The 20,374-nt window shown below is 45.4% G+C and overlaps 1 protein-coding gene across 5 annotated transcripts in view; it reads left to right on the forward strand.

Annotated features, from left to right (window-relative positions):
- Window positions 1–20,374, forward strand: part of CPNE8 (copine 8) — a 269,466-nt gene that overhangs the window by 204,770 nt on the left and 44,322 nt on the right. For all 5 annotated transcript variants that reach the window (XM_050936193.1, XM_050936194.1, XM_050936195.1 and 2 more), the window contains one exon: window positions 9,194–9,321. In XM_050936193.1, coding sequence (XP_050792150.1) covers window positions 9,194–9,321 — 128 coding nt within the window. The remainder of the gene's footprint in view (window positions 1–9,193; window positions 9,322–20,374) is intronic.

Below are 20,374 nucleotides of genomic sequence, written 5' to 3' on the forward strand. Positions count from 1 at the left end.
GGGTGTGATGGGGGGCCTAGGGCAGGGGGTTGGGATGCAGGAGGGGTGTAGCAGGAGGCTCAGAGCAGGGGGTTGGTGGCTCAAGGCAGGGGATTGGGATGCAGGAGGGGTGCAGCAGGGGTTGAGGTGCAGGCTTCGGCCCGGCAGCGCTTACCTGGAGTGGCTTCAGGGTGGCAGCTGTGCACAGTGGGGCTAAGACAGGCTTTCTGCCTGCCCTGGCCCTGCGCTGCTCCCCTCCTGGCACCGTGGCCGCTGGGGGAGAGGGGGCCAAAGGGGTCTGTGCGCTGCCCTCGCCTGCGGGTACCTCCCCCGAAGCTCGCATTGGCTGCGTTTCCCTGTTCCCTGTTCACACAGAGCCCTCTTCTCCCCACCAACCCCCCACCCCCAGGGGCTGCATGGAAAGGTCAGATCTGGCCCACGGGCCGTAGTTTGCCCACCCCTGCTTTAGATGGTACTTTTCAAATCTGGACACTTAGGGATATCTACACTTGGAGCTGGGAGTATGATTCCCATGTCACATAGACATACTCACACTAGTTTTCATTGAGCCAACATGTTAAGAATATTAGTGTAGCATTGACAGTGGTGATTGGTAGTATGGGCAAGCTGTGCTGAGTGCAAACCTACCTGAACTCTGGGTATGTACTCAGCAAGGCTAGCCCATGCCACTGCTTGCGCTACCCCAGCTACACTATTATTTTTTGCATGCTAGCTCAAGGAATGCTAGTGCGAGTATGTCTGTACAAGCTGAGAATCCCATCCCCAGCTCTAAGTGTCGACATAACCTTAGTTATTCTTAACCAATCAACAAGTTTTGTTAATTTGCCAAGAACCACCGAGGCTTATAGTCAACAGTTTAAAGAGGTTTATAGATTCTTTGGGTACCAGATGTTCCAGGCATTTACTGAGCACAGCATACAGTCTTGAAAGCTATTGATGTAGACCAGTATTGGGTTTAAGCAGTTATTCCATAGAACATAAAATCGCTAAAATGTCTTATTACATTTACTTATAATCATCAGCTATTAATTTTTTTGGTATTTCTAATACATTTATCATGCTTCAAAATATTTCTCCAAGGAGTAAAATTACACTTCTTCTTAAGTCACTCTTATGCGTGTGGTCCATCCTACTTCTAGTTTGTTTTAAAAGCATGAAGTTTAAAGCATCAAAAGTAATTACCTAAAAGTTTTCCTCTTAGGACACTTTCCTTGGACTTACCAAGGAGAAACAAGCATACAGCATTGTGATTGGTTCCCCCTGTGGTGCCACTTGAAACTGGGGTACCACTGAGCCCCCGACCCACCAGCCTGGGCTCCCTCTCTCACTGTACTGCTGTGACAAGCTGCAGAGCCCTCCAGCCTGCACTTTCACCAACATACATACAGGTAGGGCCACACCCAGCTATGTGCAGGCTTTCTGACCTGCCCTTGCATAGGAAGGCTACAGCTAAGGCAACTCCCAGCTCCTCAGGCACACACCCCCTCTGGAGTATAAACCTAAAATTCCTCTTCAAGTGATTGCTCATGTCAATTCCAAGTAGATGCGTGCATGCTGCATGCACAGTTGGAAGGCTTTCCCCTAGTGGTACCCGTTGGGTTGGCTGTGGAGCCCCCTAAAATATCACCTTCATGGTGGTGTGTATATAGGTCTCTGCCAACCCGCTTCCTCTTCAGTTCCCTTTTGCCACCAGTGATGGTCATTGGAGTTTCTCTCTCTCTTGCCTCGGGCATGCAATTCCCTAGCATTTTCTTTCTTTGTTTTGTAAATAGTTTTATTAGAATAGTACTGTTAGTTTTAGTGGTTAGTTAGTAGTTAAGGGGCTTTGTTGGGAGCTGCTCCCCCACCACACTCTCCCCTTCAGGGGCCGGGGCATGCCTTGATCTCAAGGCCTTAAACCCTGTGCATCCTGTCAGAAGTCTATGCCCAGGGGAGATCCTCATGATTCCTGCTTAAAGTTCTTGGGGAGGCCCATCAGACTGATAAGTGTAAGATCTGCAGCCGCTTCCGCCCAAAAACAGAAATGGAGAGAGACTTTAGACTTAAGCTTCTCCTTATGAAGTCAGCTCTTCGTCCCCAGCCAGCACAGCCCGTGTTGGCATCAAAACCCAGCACTTCAGTTTGGAGCACACTGTCCTTAGTAAGAAAGGCCATGGCACTGGCAAAGGACCCGGCACCCAGAGATTTGTAGTACTGCCACTCTCTAGCACCGAAGATGAGTTTGGCAGCCTGTTGGCATGGGTCACACTTGCTGGTGCCACATAAGAAGCAAAGAAGAGCTAGGAGGAGGCATTCACCAACAGTCAGAGCAGTGGAGCGCGATGGTGCCCGCGGAGTGTGTCCCGTGGCAGGATACTCAGCTCCTGCTCAGGCAAAACCAGCACCATTGACTCTAACCACACCGGCGGAACCGTCGAGTCTGGTCCAATTGGACTCCCTGGCGCAGGAGAGCCAAATGGGGATATTGGACCTGCCATCTATCCCTGGACAGATTTGAGACTGCAAGGAGCCTCATAGAGTTGATGGCCCAGCAGTCAGCAGCACTGGCACTGCACAAGGGGCCAGTTCTCTCCAAGGGCAAAACAGCCATGCATCTGCAACAGTCTCCCTCACCTGGGCACCACTCCCTGGCACCGTCCTGCATGGCGCCCCGTAGTCCTCAAGGTCGGACTCGACCTCGGAGCCGGAGTCATACATCTCCAGGCAGAGCTGGCACCATTCTCGTCATTCCCAGTGAGAGGAGGCACAACAGGTTCCTACAATGCCCTGACATCCTCAATGGCAGGCTCCGACACAGTGGCCTTTCTGGACCCCCTGGGTGGGCTCTCAAGCCCAGGGTCCAAGCTCCAGGTCCCTGTCCATAGCCTCGGACAGGTGGAGGCCCCCTATTTTCCTCAATGGTGAGGGAACCTCCAAAAGGATAGGAGCTCGGCACTGAGGTGATGCCAGTACTGTGCCTGCCACCATGCAAGTGGCATCACTGAGGGAGGAACCCTGAGAATTGGAGGGTCAGGAGAAACCTATGCCCATGGGAGCTTCTTCATCTTCCTCCCAAGACAAGGCAGTAATGGCCTCATCTGCCTCTTTGTCAGCCATGGACAGTAGGGCCCATCAAGAACTGCTTAGAAGAGTAGCTCAAAACCTAGGTCTTCAGGCAGAGGAGGTGTCAGAAGACATAGATTGCATGCTAGATATTCTGACACCAAAAGGGCCATCAAGGGTTGCCTTGCCGTTGATCAAGACCATTCATAACACCATGAAGACCCTGTGGCAAACTCTTGCCTCCATTCCTCCCATGGCAAAGTGGATGGAAAGGAAATACTTTGTACCCTCCAAAGGGTACAAATACCTTTTCACCCACCCTCAACCAGGTACGCTTATTGTGGATGCAGCCAGTGCCAAGGAGAGGCAGCAAGGTCCTAAGCCAAAATCCAGAGAGGCAAGGAAGTTGGACATCTTAGGCTATAAGGTCTATTCCACGGGGGACCTCCAGCTTCGAATTGCTAATCAGTAAATGGTGCTCAGCCGCTACAATTTTATTTCTTGTAACTCTGTCCAAGTTTAAGGAGCTCCTCCGAACAAACTCCTGATCTGACTTGGGAGCTGTTCTCGAAGAGGGTAAGACAATTACAAGGCTGCATTGGATGTGGCGCACTTGGCCACCCGCACAATGTCCACTGCCATTGTTATGCACCAAAGCTCTTGGCTGCAGGTCTCAGGCCTCCTACCAGAGGTACAGCAGGTCATCCAAGACTTGCCCTTTGCTAGCTCGGGTCTGTTTGCAGAACAGACAGACTCTAGGCTTCATAGCCTAAAAGACTCTAGGGCAACTGTAAAATCCCTGGGCCTCCACACGCCAGCCCTGAAGAGGAAGCATTTTAAGCTTCAGCCCCCCACCTCGCTTCTGCCCTTCTCAGCAGAGACAAGACTATAACAGAAAATGAGGTAGAAGTAATAGGTGAAGGCCCCCACAGTCCTCCTCGAACCAGGCCCAGGGCTCGATGAGGCAGTCTCCAGCTTCCAAGAAAACCTTTTTTAAGGTTCGCTCAGGGGTGATGCACCAGTCCACAGATTCATGAAGAAGTTGAAGTTCTGCTTGGTCTCCCTGGCCTCCATCGTTCCCTCTCTGGATCCGAGGGACTGGTACGCCACCCTCGGCCCGTATTTTCACGTCTCCATACTTCCATCCCACAGAAGATTTCTTCAATTCTTTGTAAATCAGCTCAACCCAGAAACAGTATATGCTGGAATACCCTTCTCCAAACCTCAACCAATACTGTCATTAATCACAGATGTGTCTGCGATGGGATGGGGAGCGCACTTAAGCAATCTCAGGACTCAGGTTCTTTGGTCCTAGGCAGAACTTTCACTGCATATCAACATAAAGGAGCTGCGCATAGTGTGCCTTGCTTGCCAAACTTTTCAAACCCATCTTCAGAGCAGATTGTATCGATATTGACAGCACCACAGCAATATTCTATATAAGCAGACAAGGTGGTGCTCCTCCTCAGGAAGCTCTCAAGTTATGGGAGTTTTGCTTCGCCCACTTGATACAATTGGAGGCCTCGTATCTTCTGGGTTCACAGAACAAACTGGCTGATTGCCTCAGCAGGTCCTTTCACGGCCACAAGTGGTCTCTTCACCGGATGTCACCATCAGCATTTTCCAAAGGTGGGGCTCTCCACAGATAGACCTGTTCATGACACAGCACAACAGGAAGCATCAGCAGTTTCGTTCCTTCCTGAATCTCAGCCAGGGCTTGCTCGCGGGCACCTGTTGTATGCATTCCCATCATTCCCACTCATCCATGAAGTCCTCCTCAAGGTCTGACAAGACAGCTTCTTTGATAGGTTCAGCAAAATCTGAGGTTCCACTTGGTGACCTCCAGTTTTATACATCCTTTTCAGGGATTATTGGAGGTTGGCAGCTTTTTTATTTCTACTGGAAATTATCAACCAGCTTTCTGATTTCTAGTGCCCAGTTTTCCTGCTACTTCCATTGATATCCAGTAGATAGTTTTGATATATAAATTTCTGTGGTTCTTTTCTTTGTCAGAGGTTTTTTACATTTTATTCATGTCAGAGATGGTGTTTTTTGTATTGAGCATCCTATTAATTAGAATTCTCCCTTTTAAGAATTTTTTAATATTTTAAGACTATACACAGGTTAGATGTTTATGCTTCCTTATGCCATACCATTCATAAAATTTCTACAATGCAACAATAATGTAGAAAGAAAACAGTCCTTTATAGTTCCACAGAATTTGGTGAACATGGTCATATATCTTTGATTATACTGTGATAGGTTGGATCACAGAACCCCCTTTGGGAGCTGCCACCCGATGTGCCAAGACTACTTCTACCCCTGCTTTCCCTGCCGGTTCGGGGCTCCAGCACCCTGTGCCGTCTGCTCCAACAAAGATCTCAATTACTTGCCCCAAAGCTTCAGGTTTACCTGAAAGCAGCTAACAGAAGCGTTCTTGTCTCTAACACTCAGATGCCCAACCCCTGATGGGGTCTAAACACAAATCCGTTTGACCCCATATAAAGCTTATGCAGGGTAAATTCTTAAATTGTTCACCCTTTTTAACACTGATAGATATGCACAGCTGTTTGCTCCCCCAGGTATTAATACATACTCTTAGTAAATTAATAAGTAAAAAGTGGTTTTATTAAATACAAATAGTAGGATTTACATGGTTTCAAGTGTAACAGACAGAACAAAGTAAGTCACCAAGCAAAATAAAATAAAATGTGTAAATCTATGTCTAATCAAACTGAATTCAGATAAGATCCTCACCAGTTCCAGAATGCTGCCTTTTACAGACTAATCTCCTTTTAGCCTTGGTCCAGTGATCACTCTCACACGTTGCACACTGTCCTTTGTTCCAGTTTCTGTCAAGTATCCTAGGGGGTGGAGAATCTCTCTCTAGCCAGCTGAAGACAAAATGGAGGGGTCCCACGGGCTTAAATAAACTTTCTTTTTGTGGGTGGAGACTCCCCTCCCCCTCCTATGCAAAGTCCAGCTCCAAGATGGAGTTTAGGAATCACATGGGCAAGTCACATGTCCATGCATGACTCAGTTTCTTACCAGGTAGCAGCCATGGGTCACATGTAGACTTCTTATGTGGATTGAAGCATTCCAAGATTCATTGTTCTTTAAATGTCTCTGGATTAGCTACTTAATTTCAACATTCCTTTCTCTAGGAACTGGCCAAATGCTCTACCAAGGTTATTTAGAAATCAAACCAGTACACAGCCACTATTCACAACTTTGAATACAAAAATGATACATGCATACAAATAGATTCAGTAGATCATAACCTTTAAGATATGCTACATATGCCATGTAACATAAAACACATTCTAAGCATATTTCCATAAAGCCTTAGGGGAGGTACCGTCACATTTCATTTCACATTCTTCAAAACTTACAATAAAATAAGAAAAATTGAAGGACCTAGACAAATTATCCAAATATAGAAAGATGGTATAGCTGATTGATAAGGCAGACACAGTACAGTTTTTAATTTGGAGTGAAAACACACGTTGGACTTCTGTGGGGTATAAGGAAGTTTGGCCCATGTAACCTTCAGTTTCTTTGGTTCAGACAGCAAGTTATTTCTACCTTGCATAAATTCTATAGTTTTCCTGCTTCTTTGTGACTTGATTAACTCTCAGAACATTATGGGTTTGTCTGCATAGGAAAACATCCTCTTTTTCTATATATTCTATGTCCTTGTTTAATCTTCTGGGTGGACTTTCTATAGCTATGCAAAGGCTCCATCCATATATAAATGTATAAAATGGTCTCCATATTAATCCATTGCACAGAAGTAATTAAAACATATTGTTTAAACGTTCCAGATGAGTTCCTTGGAAAATTCCAATTCAAACTTACTTATCTCAGTTCTGCAGTCAAGATGAAGTATGGATTGCTGGTTTCCTATTATTTTTGGTTAGATTGAGATAGACATTACTTAGGAGTAAACAAAGGTACATACTGTAACATTGGTTGTGTCTTTGATAGGGGAATAGATTGGTAGATTTTCTGATTTAAGGCCAGAAGGAATTATAGTTATTATTCTTAACACACTCAAGGGCATATTCGAAATCTGTACATCTCACAGGAGGCAGTGTTCCCTCTAGTTTGATCTAATACCAAAGCACCCCTCCCATTGTATTGCATGAGAAAAACTTCAAGAAGAGATCTTTGCGCTGTTGAGTATAGGTACCGTAGAAGGTGGTGCCAGAGCTTCACTGAAGGAAAAGGGGTTTTCTGGTATTCCCTTATTCCCAAATAGAATGGTGTCCTGTGCACTCTGAAAATTAAACAAATACTTTGGGGAGATAAAGTTCTATATGATTGCTCTGGGAAGTATTATCACTACTCTAAACCAGGAGGTCTAGTTTGGGTCCTTAGATCTTCAAGATGCTTATGTCTACATTTCAATAAGAGAAGACACAGGATATATTTCAGTGTACTTTCAGTCACTACCAGTATAAGATGCACTGCCCTTTGAGTATTCAGTGAGCCCAAGAGTATTCACCAAGTGCTTGGTGGTGGTAGTTTAACATCATGATTGAGGCCTGCAGGTGTTATCTGTATCTGGACAATTGGCTCATAAAATCAAATCATTTCAGAATCTAAGGTTTTTTCTAACTACTAGCCCTGAGATTCGGTATAGAATCTTAAACTGGGATTTGACATATTTACATATTATGAAACAAATAAATAGGTCCCTCCAAATTGGCAGCCTGTTGTACATAGGCATTCAGTGTGATAGGTGTTGTGAAGATGTAGTAAAAAAAAAACAACCTGCCCCAAAAAGCTTAGTCTCAAGTACAAGAATTCCAAGCAGTCCTGTGTCTCCCAACATAGTGAGCTCACAGGTCCCATTTGTCCCCCTTATGCACTAGGTCCAATTGTGCTAAGGATCAGTTTGCCCAGTACAGAGCAAAATACTGAAGCCAATAAAAACTACAGCTTACCTTACATTTATATACTATTGTCAGGGTTCCCCACACACACCACTCTGAACTCTGGGGTACAGATGTGGGGACCTGAATGGAGACCGTTATATTCTTAGAATATATTCTTAGAATATAATCTTATATTCTACCCGTTTAGGTTAAAACATCCCCAAGGCACAAATTCCTTTCCTTTGTCCTTGGATGGTATTGTGCTGCCACAATCAAGTGGTTTACACAAAAATTCAGGGAAGGATCACTTGGAATCCCTGTCCCGTCCCCCCCCAAAAAAAAATATCCCTCCAAACCCTTTCACTCCCTTTCCTGGGGAGGCTTGAGAATAATATACCAACCAGTTGCCTTAGCAATATGACCAGACCCTTTGTCTTCAGGACACTGAAATCAATCAGGTTCTTAAAAGAAGAACTTTATTGCTAAAGAAAAAAGTAAAAGAATCACACTGGCAAAATCAGAATAGAAGGTAACTTTATAGGGTAATACAAACATTTTTAAACACAGAGGATTCCCCTCTGGGCTCAGCATCACAATTACAAAAATAGGAATGAAACTATCTCTGTAGCATAGGAAAATTCACAAGACAAAACAAAAGATAACCTAAGGTATTTCCTTACCCTACTCACAGTTTCTGTGGTTTTAGATGGATTATTCCAGGCATATTTTCAGGAGATATTGTACCTGCTTGGCTTCTCCCTCCATCCGGAGAGGGAACAGCACACAGAACCAAAACAAATCTTTCTCCCCAGATTTGAAAGAATCTTCGTTTCTCATTGGTCCTTCTGGTCAGGTGCCATCTAGGTTATTTGATCTGCTTAACTCTTTACAGGTATGGCAATCCAGTATGGTTGCCAAGCATACATAAAGGTTGCTACCCTTCCCCCTATATTTATGACAACTGTATTTACATTGGGATCTGGTCACAATATTATTTTTAAATTAGAAATTATTAAGTAGTAATATATTCCAAAATATGATCCAATAAAAGGTATAACCTCACCCACCTTGTCTCTCTAATATCCTGGGACCAACACAGCTGCAACAGCACTTCATACAGTATTAGTCTTTTGTTTCATGCCTCAAAGGAACATAAGATCTTCAGTTAAATACCATATTAGAACTTTCTCTGTATATTGTGATAATGATTATTTTGATTGTTAATATTTCAGTTATTAATCAATCTTATCCAATTTTCTTCAACTGTTTAGAATGGAAACCCTCAAAATCCCTATTGCAATGGAATTGATGGTGTAATGGAGGCATATTATAGAAGTTTAAAATCTGTACAGCTTTATGGACCAACAAACTTTGCTCCAGTAATTAATCATGTAGCAAGGTAAGTATTCCAACATTTGCTTTGGAGAAACCGAATACATTGACATCATATTACCAATATAACTATTCCATTGAAAAGACAAACAGTAGTTGGACATTAATGTTGAAAAATCAAGCATTCAACTGTCAGGAAATAGAGTTAACGCTGAAAGTTAAATCTTAATTTTCTGCCTTCATGTGCAGTCATTGGCATGTGGTCTTTCCATATATAATTATATATTGTTTCACAAATAATTATTCAAATAGTCATTTCTTTTTTAATATTCTGTACAGTAAACATAGGGATCCTCGATCACCTTTCAGTTAAACTTATTTCACTGAAGAGGGAATTTGGCCTCACCTTTTCACTAGGAGGGTGGTGAAGCACTGGAATGGGTTGTCTAGGGAGGTGCTGGAATCTCCTTCCTTAGAGGTTTTTAAGGTCAGGCTTGACAAAGCCCTGGCTGGGATGATTTAGTTGGGGATTGGTCCTGCTTTGAGCAGAGGGTTGGACTAGATGACCTCCTGAGGTCCCTTCCAACCCTAATATTCTATGATTCTACAATGCATACTGTACTATTGTGTAATAAAGACAGGTCCTAGACTCTCTCTCCCAGCCCATTTGTTCTGCTCCAGAAGCACAGAGGACCTGGAAAGCTGCCTTAGTTTGGCCCTTCAGGAGTCTCTGACTGCTCTAGAGGCCAGCTTAATGGGGTGCAGTTAAGAAGGGGTGTGACTGGAGTGTGTTGCGCTTTGGTAATACCTGGCCAGTGTAAGGGCTCTTTGGTGGCCATTACAAGCCAGCGTAATTTGGAACTGATCTCAGGCTGATTCAGATTTATACTGAGGGCATGGTGTATGCAAAGGTGGCTTAAACCTATCTTTGCTCTTCTCCTGTCCTCCTTGGTAGCAAGTAGATAATCTTGTGCAGCTGAGGATCTGGCATCTGATCTGATAAAATGACATTTTAGGAGATTAAATATTTTAATTTTATTAATTTTTTATTTTTCATTTGTCTCATTTTGCTGTTTCAGCACCTTCACCTATTTTGAGGAAAAACAAAGTATGTTACAATTAGTTGTCTGAAAAATGGAAAAACATTTCACACAAAAATTTCAAATTTTTATAGTTTGTTTTACAAGGTCCTAAGTGGAAGAATTTAAGTTTTTACCAAACATTTTTTTTATTTTGAATTTTAAAATGTTCATGTCCTCTCTTCCTCCCCCCCCTTTTTCTTTTTTTCCTTTTTGCCACAGAATACAATAATATAAATAACATTCAGGGGTTGGGTGAGGTGGTTAGCTGAACTTTGCTAATTTTCCTTTTGCTTCTCTAACTTTTTTCTGAACTTGGGTAGATTTGAGAAGTTAGAGGGGGCAAAAGGAAAAATTAAATTAAAAAGAGACAAATGGAAAAAAAATGCAAAAAATCTAGAGAAGCACACACTATCTCATTCGGTGGCAGAAGGGAAAAAAGGCACAGAAAGAGGAAAAAACAAAATGTTGAAAATTTAATATTTTGAAAATTTCTTGTTCAGTGAAAATCCAGAAAAATCTTAAAGAAAAGTTAGAAAAAAAATGGAATCAATATATTCAAAAGAGAAGTGAGAAGGTGCTTGGAATCTTTCTGAACTATTGTCTCTTATCTGTATGTTAGGAACAATTTTTTCCGTTATGAAGGGATATATTTTATAACTTCCAACTTCACCAAACTAAGTTATGTAATAGAGAAAAGTTGTTCCCTTTCCTCCAAAACATAAGATAGATATGAGAAATATACCAGTTAAAAGTTCTGAGTTGATACATGCTTTAATCCCTAGTGTGGCTGATTGGCACCTCATTCAAATGGACTCTCAGATCTGTTTGTCTTTCTGCTGATTGAGGAAGGGATGTTGTAGTGTCGTAACATTGTCATCAGAAGTACTCTGGCATTTCTGAAGAGATTTTCTGTGGGAAAAAAACAAACGAAAAGTAAGGATGATGACCAAAAAGCAAGTCATTAGTGCAGGAAAGGTTTGTGCTTCCTGTAGCTGAGGAAGGTCTCTGTTGCAGAGCTGTAACAAAGCATTTTAACACCTGTGGTGATCAATCATATTTGTGCCCCCTAGAGGTGCCACATGGGGGGCATGCAGGATCACATCCTCCCCCTCCCGCCCCCCGAATTCTGCCTCCCATTTAGCACAGCCGTTTTCAAACTTTGGGGCACACCTTCCATGCAAGATGCACTCCACTGTTTGAAAACCGTTGCCTTCTGCCAGGGGCAGCAGATCCGGAAGCTGGTGGGAGCCACCTAGTCTGCTCAGGCCCCTGGCTCTTTGTGCTGTGGAAGCTGGAGTGCTGGCTGGCTGCCCGGCAGCCCTCCCTTCCCTGTTTCCCAAGTCAGGCCACCTCTGCGCATCCAGGCGCTTTCCAGGCAGAGTGGTGGCACTGCGCCAAGCTCCTGAAACCTTCTTATCTCTGTCCCAAAGGAGCTTGGTGCCAGCCAGCAACACCCCCTGCAACTAGCCCATGTCCATGAAGCCTGGCTGCCATAAGATGCTCCCCAAGTTGCTCCCTGGAGTACTCATTCCCCTTGGGCACCTGCCTCACAGCAGCCCAGTCACACCCCACTCGCTGCCTAGGGGCCTACCATTGCAGCCAGGTCACTCTCACCACACTCCCTACACACAGTGGAATCGCCCCTTGCTTCCCTTGGATGCTGGGCTGGCAGTCACACAGCCTGAGCTCAGCCATGTGAGTCTGGTGCCCAGCCCAGGAAACAGGGGCAAGCAGCTGCTGGCAGGTGAATTTGCTCCTGCCATCTCCAGAAACCATGAGAACAGAGCAACCCCTAGGGTTACCATATTTCAGGCTTCCAAATAAAGCACGCTAACAGGGGGAGGGGATCCTGGAGGGTTTCTGTGTGCTGGGAGGGACATTTGGGGGATATTTGGAGGGCACTGGAAGGAGTAACTGCGACAGGGGCTGATGCTGCTGAGCCCAATCCTGTGCTGCCCCATTTTTGCGCCCATGCTGGCTCTGTGCCCTGAGCACTGCCCCTCTTGCCCCTCCCTAGTTGCCCTGTTCTGTTGGAAAGGACACCATAGGACACAGCAGTGCCTGGAACTTCCCCTCACCATTCCCTCGGAGGTTAAGGGATTGAGATGGGAACTCTAGACAGCCCAGAAGACCAGCTGGCAGAGAAGATAAGCAGAGGACACTCAGCGGCAGCCACATATTCCTGATCCCTCTTCCTAGTCCTATCCAAGATCCTCAGTAGGACTATTTCTGTAAATGTTCATTCTCTTTTTCGTCATGATAGCACTCAGATTAACCTTGAAGTTCATGGTAGAATAGAGAGGAGAAGGTGTTTTTTGCCTGCACCCAGAATCTCAAGTTCAGAATGACTCTGGAGGACAAATCATGCAGTTTTGGGATCATGATCAGCCATACAAAAGACAGTAATATACAACGTATAGATAATGTACTTCCAATCAGCAATATTAGGAGTTCATCCAAAAGCTTTAGCACCAGTAATCTTACAGGATGAGTATCTTCATATCACAGTAGACTTTATCCTTCACCAGTATTTATGTTGTTCTTCAAGTGCTTGCACATGTCCTTTCCAATGTAGGTGTGTGTATGTGCTGCGTGTACCACTGCCAGAAAGTTTTTCCCTCAGTTGTATCCATCAGATTGTTTCTGGTGCCCCCTGGAGCCATGCCCTCATGGTGCCATATATAGGGATCTGCCAACCTGCCACCCTTTCAGTTCCTTCTCTCCACCTGTCATGGTTGCTGGAGCTGCTTCTTGTTCTTCCTCTTGCAAGTACTCTCCCTGATAGACTTTGTTTTTCCTGCATATAGTTGAAAAATTAGTAGTTAATTGCTACAGTTAGTATTAGTTAGTAGTAGTAAAGTAGGACCCCTCTTAATGGGATTCTCCCCATCTCTGGCACAAGGGCGTGCCTCAGTCTAAGGGCTTCATGCCATGTGAGGCCTGCCACAAGCCTATGCCCATTAGCGACCCCCACTCAGCTTGCCTCAGGTGCCTTGGGGAATCTCATCTGTGTGACCACTGCAGGGTTTGTAAAGGGTTCAAACCCTGTAGCCAAAAGCCAAAAAGAAAGAGACCAAAGGGTGCCATTGGACTCTCTTCTGAGAGGGAGCCATAGGAGCACAGGACTGGCACTTCCATCTGATGATGTTGCAAAAAAAAAAGCAAACATGATTCTGGGATGCATTAACAGCAAGACACGAGCAAGTGAGCAGGACACGAGAAGTCATTCTTCTGCTCTACTCTGCGCTGGTTAGGCCTCAACTGGAGTATTGTGTCCAATTCTGGGCACCGCATTTCAAGAAAGATGTAGAGAAATTGGAGAGGGTCCAGAGAAGAGCAACAAGAACGATTAAAGGTCTTGAGAACATGACCTATGAAGGAAGGCTGAAAGAATTGGGTTTGTTTAGTTTGGAAAAGAGAAGACTGAAAGGGGACATGATAGCAGTTTTCAGGTATCTAAAAGAGTGTTATCAGGAGGAGGGAGAAAACTGGTTCACCTTAGCCTCTAAGGATAGAACAAGCAGCAATGGGCTTAAACTGCAGCAAGGGAGATTTAGGTTGGACATTAGGAAAAAGTTCCTAACTGTCAGGGTGGTTAAACACTGGAATAAATTGTCTAGGAAGGTTGTGGAATCTCCATCTCTGGAGATATTTAAGAGTAGGTTAGATAAATGTCTATCAGGGATAGTCTAGACAGTATTTGGTCCTGCCATGAGGGCAGGAGACTGGACTCGATGATGTCTCGAGGTCCCTTCCAGTCCTACAGTCTATGAATCTATACAAGAGGCATTCCAGGCAGCACAGGACCTGATTTCCCTAGTGTACCACCATCTGATAACAGACGTGAACCAGCGCTGGAGGAAAGAACAGCTAAGGCACTGAGACCCCAGGCACCTTCGAAGGGGAAACCGGCAATTGATGCCGCAGCACCAGTCGCCTCCTTTTTGGCACCACTCGCTGGTACCGTCTGGCACCGCTCCCCCATGGTCATCAGGGAGTGAATCCTCACCCTCAGATTCAGAGCCGGAATCCTGCAGCTCCCACAGGAGCCGGCACCAGTCTGACCAACAGTACCCGATGGTGGATATGGCCCACGGGGGTTCTACCAATGGCCTGGCTGGCACAGACACCAATGCTTGTGCAATGGCTATTTTGGACTCCTTTGGCTTTTCATAAGACCCAAGAATCTCAGTCAAGGAGGTCATATTCTGTTGCATCGGAGAGTAGAGGCCCACCACCTCCTCCTGTGGTACAGGAATAGGGCCCAGGTACTGAGCCCGGTACCATATCTCAGGAACCAGCACCACAGGGTCTGCTAAGTACTGATGGACAGGAGCAAAGCCTGGTACCGCTTCTAGCATCCTCTTCCTACTCCTTGGATACGGTGGTAGTGGGAACCTCCATTGCACTCACACAGGAGGACCACAGGGTGCACCAAGATCTACTAAGGAGGTTAACCCAAAACCTGGGAATCCAGGTGGAGGAGATTGCAGAGACCTCCCATGCCCTAGTGGACATCTTGACTCCTTCGGTCCCCTCACGGGTAGCTTTGCCTCTGGATAGTGCCATCCTAGAGCCTGTTAAGGCACTGTGTCAAACTCCAGCCTCCTTTCAACCCATGGCAAAAAGGGTGGTGAGGAAATATTTTGTACCTCGAAAGGGCTTTTACTAACTATATACCGATCTTCCTCCAGGGTTGTTAGTGGGAGAAACAGGGGCACCAGGGACCTAACCCCAAGGCAAAGGACACTAAGAAGCTGAACCTCTTTGGCAGAAAGATCTACCCCAAAGAGGCTCCAACTTCATATTGCCAACCAGCAGGTGCTCCTTAGCCATTATGACTTTACTCCTGGGGTGCAATGACAAAATTTAAGGAGTTGCTGCTACAGGAATTCAGGGCCAAGTTCTCGGTTCTAGTCAAGGAAGGCAAGAGCGGTGGTGAAAGCAGCACTGGACATGGCAAACTCACTTACTTGGGTCGTGGCTTCAGCTATGGCTATGAGAAGAAGCTCGCAGCTGTAAGCCTCGAGTCTCCCACATGAAGTACAGCAAACTATCCAGGGCCTCCCATTTGAGTGCATGTCATTCTTTTTGGCGCAGACAGACTCCAAGCTCCACAGCTTGAAGAACTCCAGGGCCAGTTTCTGGGAAGTCTCTGTGACTGCACAGACCAGCTCTATTGAGAAAGTATTTTAAGCCCCAACTTCTGCCTCATTTCTATCAGCCTCAGTCGAGGCAGAATTATAATAGGAGGCATAACAGGAGCTACAAGAGGAGGCCTCCTTCCAAACGGAGCTGGGCCTACCAGACAATCATCTGTTCTAAACAGGCCTTTTGAGGGTGTGTCCAAGGATGCCGTACCAGGACAGTGTCTGGATCCAACTGCCCCGATTTATGTGGACCACCTATCCCATTTCTATTGGGCATGGGCCCATATCACTCAGATCGCTGGGTGATACATGATAGGACTGGGACACACTCTGGAGTTCAGTTCTTCCCATCCTTCTGACCCTCCCTTCACGTCCCTCTTCAGGGAGCCTTCTCATGAGAAACTTCTGATTCAAGAAGTGCAAATGCTCCTGCAAGTGGGAGCTGTAGAGGAGGTTCCTCCAGAGCGAAAGGGCAAGGGGAATTACTCCCGATATTTCCTAATCCCGAAGGCCAACAGCGGTCTCAGACTCATACTGGACCTACAAAACCTCAACAAATTCATGAAGAAGCTAAAGTTCCACAGGGTCTCCTTGACCTCCATTATCCCCAGTCTGGATCCGGGAGACTGGTATGCTGCCTTCAACTTAAAAGATGCCTATTTTCATATTTCAATTTTCCAAGGCCATAGAAGATTCTTTCATTTCATTGTGGGTCAAGTACACTACCAATTCACCGTTCTTCCATTCGGCTTGTCACCAGCCACTCAGGTTTTCAGGAAGTGCATGGCAGTGGTTGTGACCTTCCTAAGAAAACAAAAGGTGCAGGTGTACCCTGATCACAACAACTGCTTGATCAGAGGTCGAACCTGGGCTCAAGTGAAGACAGACATACGATTGATACTGTTAACCTTCCAGAAGTTAGGGCTTTTGTTAAACATGCAGAAATCAACTTTCTCACATCCAGAGACTAGAATTCATAGGGGCAGTCCTCGATTCAGTCCAAGTCAGATCCTTTCTACCGAATGCCAGATTCCAGACCCTAAACTAGATCATAGAGAGCCTCAAAAAACTACCCATCACCATAGTGAGAAACTGCCTGAAGTTCTTGGGGCATATGGCGGCATGCACATATGTGGTGAAGTGCACGACGTTGCAACTCAAACCTCTTCAGGCCTGGCTAGTGTCAGGGTACTGACCAGGTCAGGATCGCTTGGACAGGGTGGTCACAATTCCCCCCCCTCGCTGATTGCCTCCCTCTTATGGTGTCGGATCCGGGGGTAGTATGCACAGGTGTTCCAGTCACAAAACCTCAGCTGTCAATGTCTCTAGTCACCAATGTTTCCATGCTGGGTTGGGGAGCTCACCTGAGGATCCTCAGGACTCAAGGCTCTCGTCCCAGGAGGAGCTCTTGCTACACATCAGTGTGAGAGAACTCCAGAGTGGTGTGCCTCACCTGCCAAATGTTCCAGCCCCACCTGGAAGGCAAGTGTATGTCGATGCTTACAGACACATGACAGCGATGTTCTGTATAACAGGGTAGAGCGTGATCCTCTCACCTATTCCAGGAAGCCCTCTGTCTCTGGGAACTCTGCATAACCCACTCAATCCACCTCAAAGCCTCCTATCTTCCAGGGGCCCAGAACGAGTTAGTGGATTGTCTCAGCAGATCCTTCTCTAATCACAAGTGGTCCATTCGCCCAGATGTCGTGAGGGATATGTTCTAGAGGTGGGGAAATCCTCAGATAGACCTGTTTGCAACAAAGTGCAGCAGAAAGTGTCTGCAGTTCTGTTCCTTTCAGAATCACCATGTGGGCTCGATCACAGACACGTTTCTTCTCCCTTGGAAGGACCATCTCTTCTATGCATTCCCTCCCATTCCTCTCGTACACAATGTCCTGCTGAAGGCCAGAAGGGAAAGAATGAGCCTGAGCCTGATCACACCAGCCTGACCACATCAGCACTGGTTCACCACTCTTCTGGACTTCTCAGTGGAAACACCAATCGCCCTACATCCATTTCCGGATCTAATCTCTCAGGATGACGGACCTTACATCATCCAAACCTCAAGTTCCTCCATCTTACAGCCTGGAAGCTTCATGGCTGAATCCCTTGGAGGTAACATAGAATCATAGAGCTGGAAGGGACCTCAAAAGGTCATCTGGTCCAGTCCCCTGTGCTCAAGGCAGGACTAAGTATTATCAGGACCATCCCTGACAGGTGTTTGTCCAACCTGCTTCAATGATGGAGATTTCACAACCTCCCTAGGCAATTTATTCCAGTGCTTAACCACTCTGACAGGAAGTTTTTCCTAATGTCCAACCTAAACCGACCTTGTTGTAATTTAAGCCCATTGCCTCTTGTCCTGTCCTCAGAGGTTAAGAACAATTTTTCTCCCTCCTTGTAACAACCTTTTATGTACTTGAAAACTGTTACCATGTCCCCTCTCAGTCTTCTCTTCTACAGACTAAATAAACCCAATTTTTTCAACCTTCCCTCAGAGTTCATGTTTTCTAGACCTTTAATCATTTTTGTTGCTATTCTCTTGACTTTCTCCAGTTTGTCCACATCTTTCCTAAAATGTGGCGCCCAAAACTGGACACAATACTCCAGTTAAGGCCTAATCAGTGCAGAGTAGAGTGGAAGAATTACTTCTCGTGTCTTGTTTACAATACTCCTAATACATCCCAGAATTATGTTTGCTTTTTTTGCAACAGCGTTACACTGTTGACTCATATTTAGTTTGTGATCCACAATGACTCCCAGATCCCTTTCCGCAGTACTCCTTCCTCGGCAGTCATTTCCCATTTTGTTTATGTGCACCTGATTGTTCCTTCCTAAGTAGAGTACTTTGTATTCATCCTTATTGAATTTCATCCTATTTACTTCAGACGATTTCTCCAGTTTGTCCAGATCATTCTGAATTTTAATCCTATCTTCCAAAGCACTTGTAACCCCTCCCAGCTTGGTATTATCCACAAACTTTAAGTGTACGCTGTATGCCATTATCTAAATCATTGATGAAGATATTGAACAGAAACAGACCCAGAACCAATCCCTACAGGGCCCCACTCGTTATGCCCTTCCAGCATGACTGTGAACCACTGATAACTACTCTCTGGGAATGATTTTCCAACCAGCTATGCACCCACCTTACAGTAGCTCCATGTAGGTTGTATTTCCCTAATTTGTTTATGAGAAGGTCATGTGAAATGGTATCAAAAGCCTTACTAAAGTCAAGATATACCACATCTACCGCTTCCCCCCCGCTCCACAAGGCTTGTTACCCTGTCAAAGAAAGCTAACAGGTTGGTTTGACACAATCTGTTCTTGACAAATCCATACTGACTGTTACTTATCACTTCATTATCTTCCAGGCGTTTGAAAATTGATTTCTTAATTATTTCCTCCATTATCTTTCCAGGTACAGAAGTTAAGCTGACTGGTCTGTAATTCCCTGGGTTGTCCTTATTTCCCTTTTTATAGATGGGCACTATGTTTGCCCTTTTCCAGTCTTCTGGAATGTCTCCCATTTTCCATGACTTTTCAAAGATATTTGCCAATGGCTCATATATCTCCTCAGTCAGCTCCTAGAGTATTCGAGGATGCATTGCTAACATGCTCAGGTCCAGTTTAAGAAGTTCTTTTAGGGAGCAGAAAGCCACTCACCATGGCCATGTACCTGGCAAAATGGAAAAGGTTCTTGATCTGTTCAGTGCAGAAAGAAGTCTCGCTCTCCCAAACATCAGCACTGTGTATTCTGAGCTGTTTGCTACATCTGAAACAACAAGGGCTATTGGTATGTTCAGTTAAAGTACACCTGGAAGAAATTTCAGCTTTTCACCTAGGAGTGAACAGTAGGTCCATTTTTTCTAGTCATTCTGTAGCCCCTTTCTTAAGGGACTGGATAGGCTGTACCCACAAGTGCAGCAGCTGATCTCTCTCTGGGACCTTACCTTGGTATTGTCAAGATTCATAGGACCCCCATTCAAGCCCAGGTCAATGTGCTCTTTACTTGTTGTGGAAGAAAGCCTTCCGCTCAGCCAGGAGGGTCTTGGAGATTAGGGTCCTCACATCAGAGCCCCCATACACAGTCTTCTTCAAGGATAAGGTCCATCTGCGCCCTCACCCAGCCTCCCAAAGGTAGTGTCACAGTTCCACAATAACTAGGATGTTTTTTCTCCCAGTCTTGTAGTTAAGACCGCACACAAGTAGCCAGGAGCAGAGGCTCCACTTACTAGATATCAGGCAAGCACTGGCCTTCTACATAGAAAGAACCAAATCATTTAGGAAGACTCCTCAGTTTTTTGTGGCAGTGGCTGACAGGATGAAAGGCCTCCCGGTCTTAGTCCAGAGAATTTCATTGTGGACCACTTCTTGTGTCTACGTGTGCTACGATCTGGCAAAAGTCCCTGCTCCAGTCCCAACAGCACATACCACAAGGGTGTAAGTGTCTTCAGCTGTGTTTGTGGCATAGGTTCCCATCCAAGATATCTGTAGAGCAACAACATGGTCCTCTTTCCACACCTTCACAACTTGCTATGCCATCATGCAGCAAGCCAGAGACGATTTGGCAGAGCAGTGCTACAGTCTGCTTGTTCTTGAATTCTGAAGCCACCTCCTACATCTTTGGGAGTGACCTACATTGGAATGGACATGAGCAAGCACTCAAAGAAGAGAAGACAGTTACTAACCTTCCGTAACTGTTGTTCTTTGAGATTTGTTGCTTGTGTGCATTCCAAAACCTGCACTCCTGTTCATCTGTCAGAATTAGCCATCAACAAGGAACTGAAGAGTTGGCAGAGTGGCAAATCCCTATATCCAGCACCATGAGGGCGTGACTCCAGGAGGCACCAGAGCTGACACAATGGATATCACTGAGGGAGAAACT

Source organism: Gopherus flavomarginatus, chromosome 1, assembly GCF_025201925.1.
Source record: "Gopherus flavomarginatus isolate rGopFla2 chromosome 1, rGopFla2.mat.asm, whole genome shotgun sequence".
Classification (NCBI taxonomy): domain Eukaryota; kingdom Metazoa; phylum Chordata; order Testudines; family Testudinidae; genus Gopherus; species Gopherus flavomarginatus.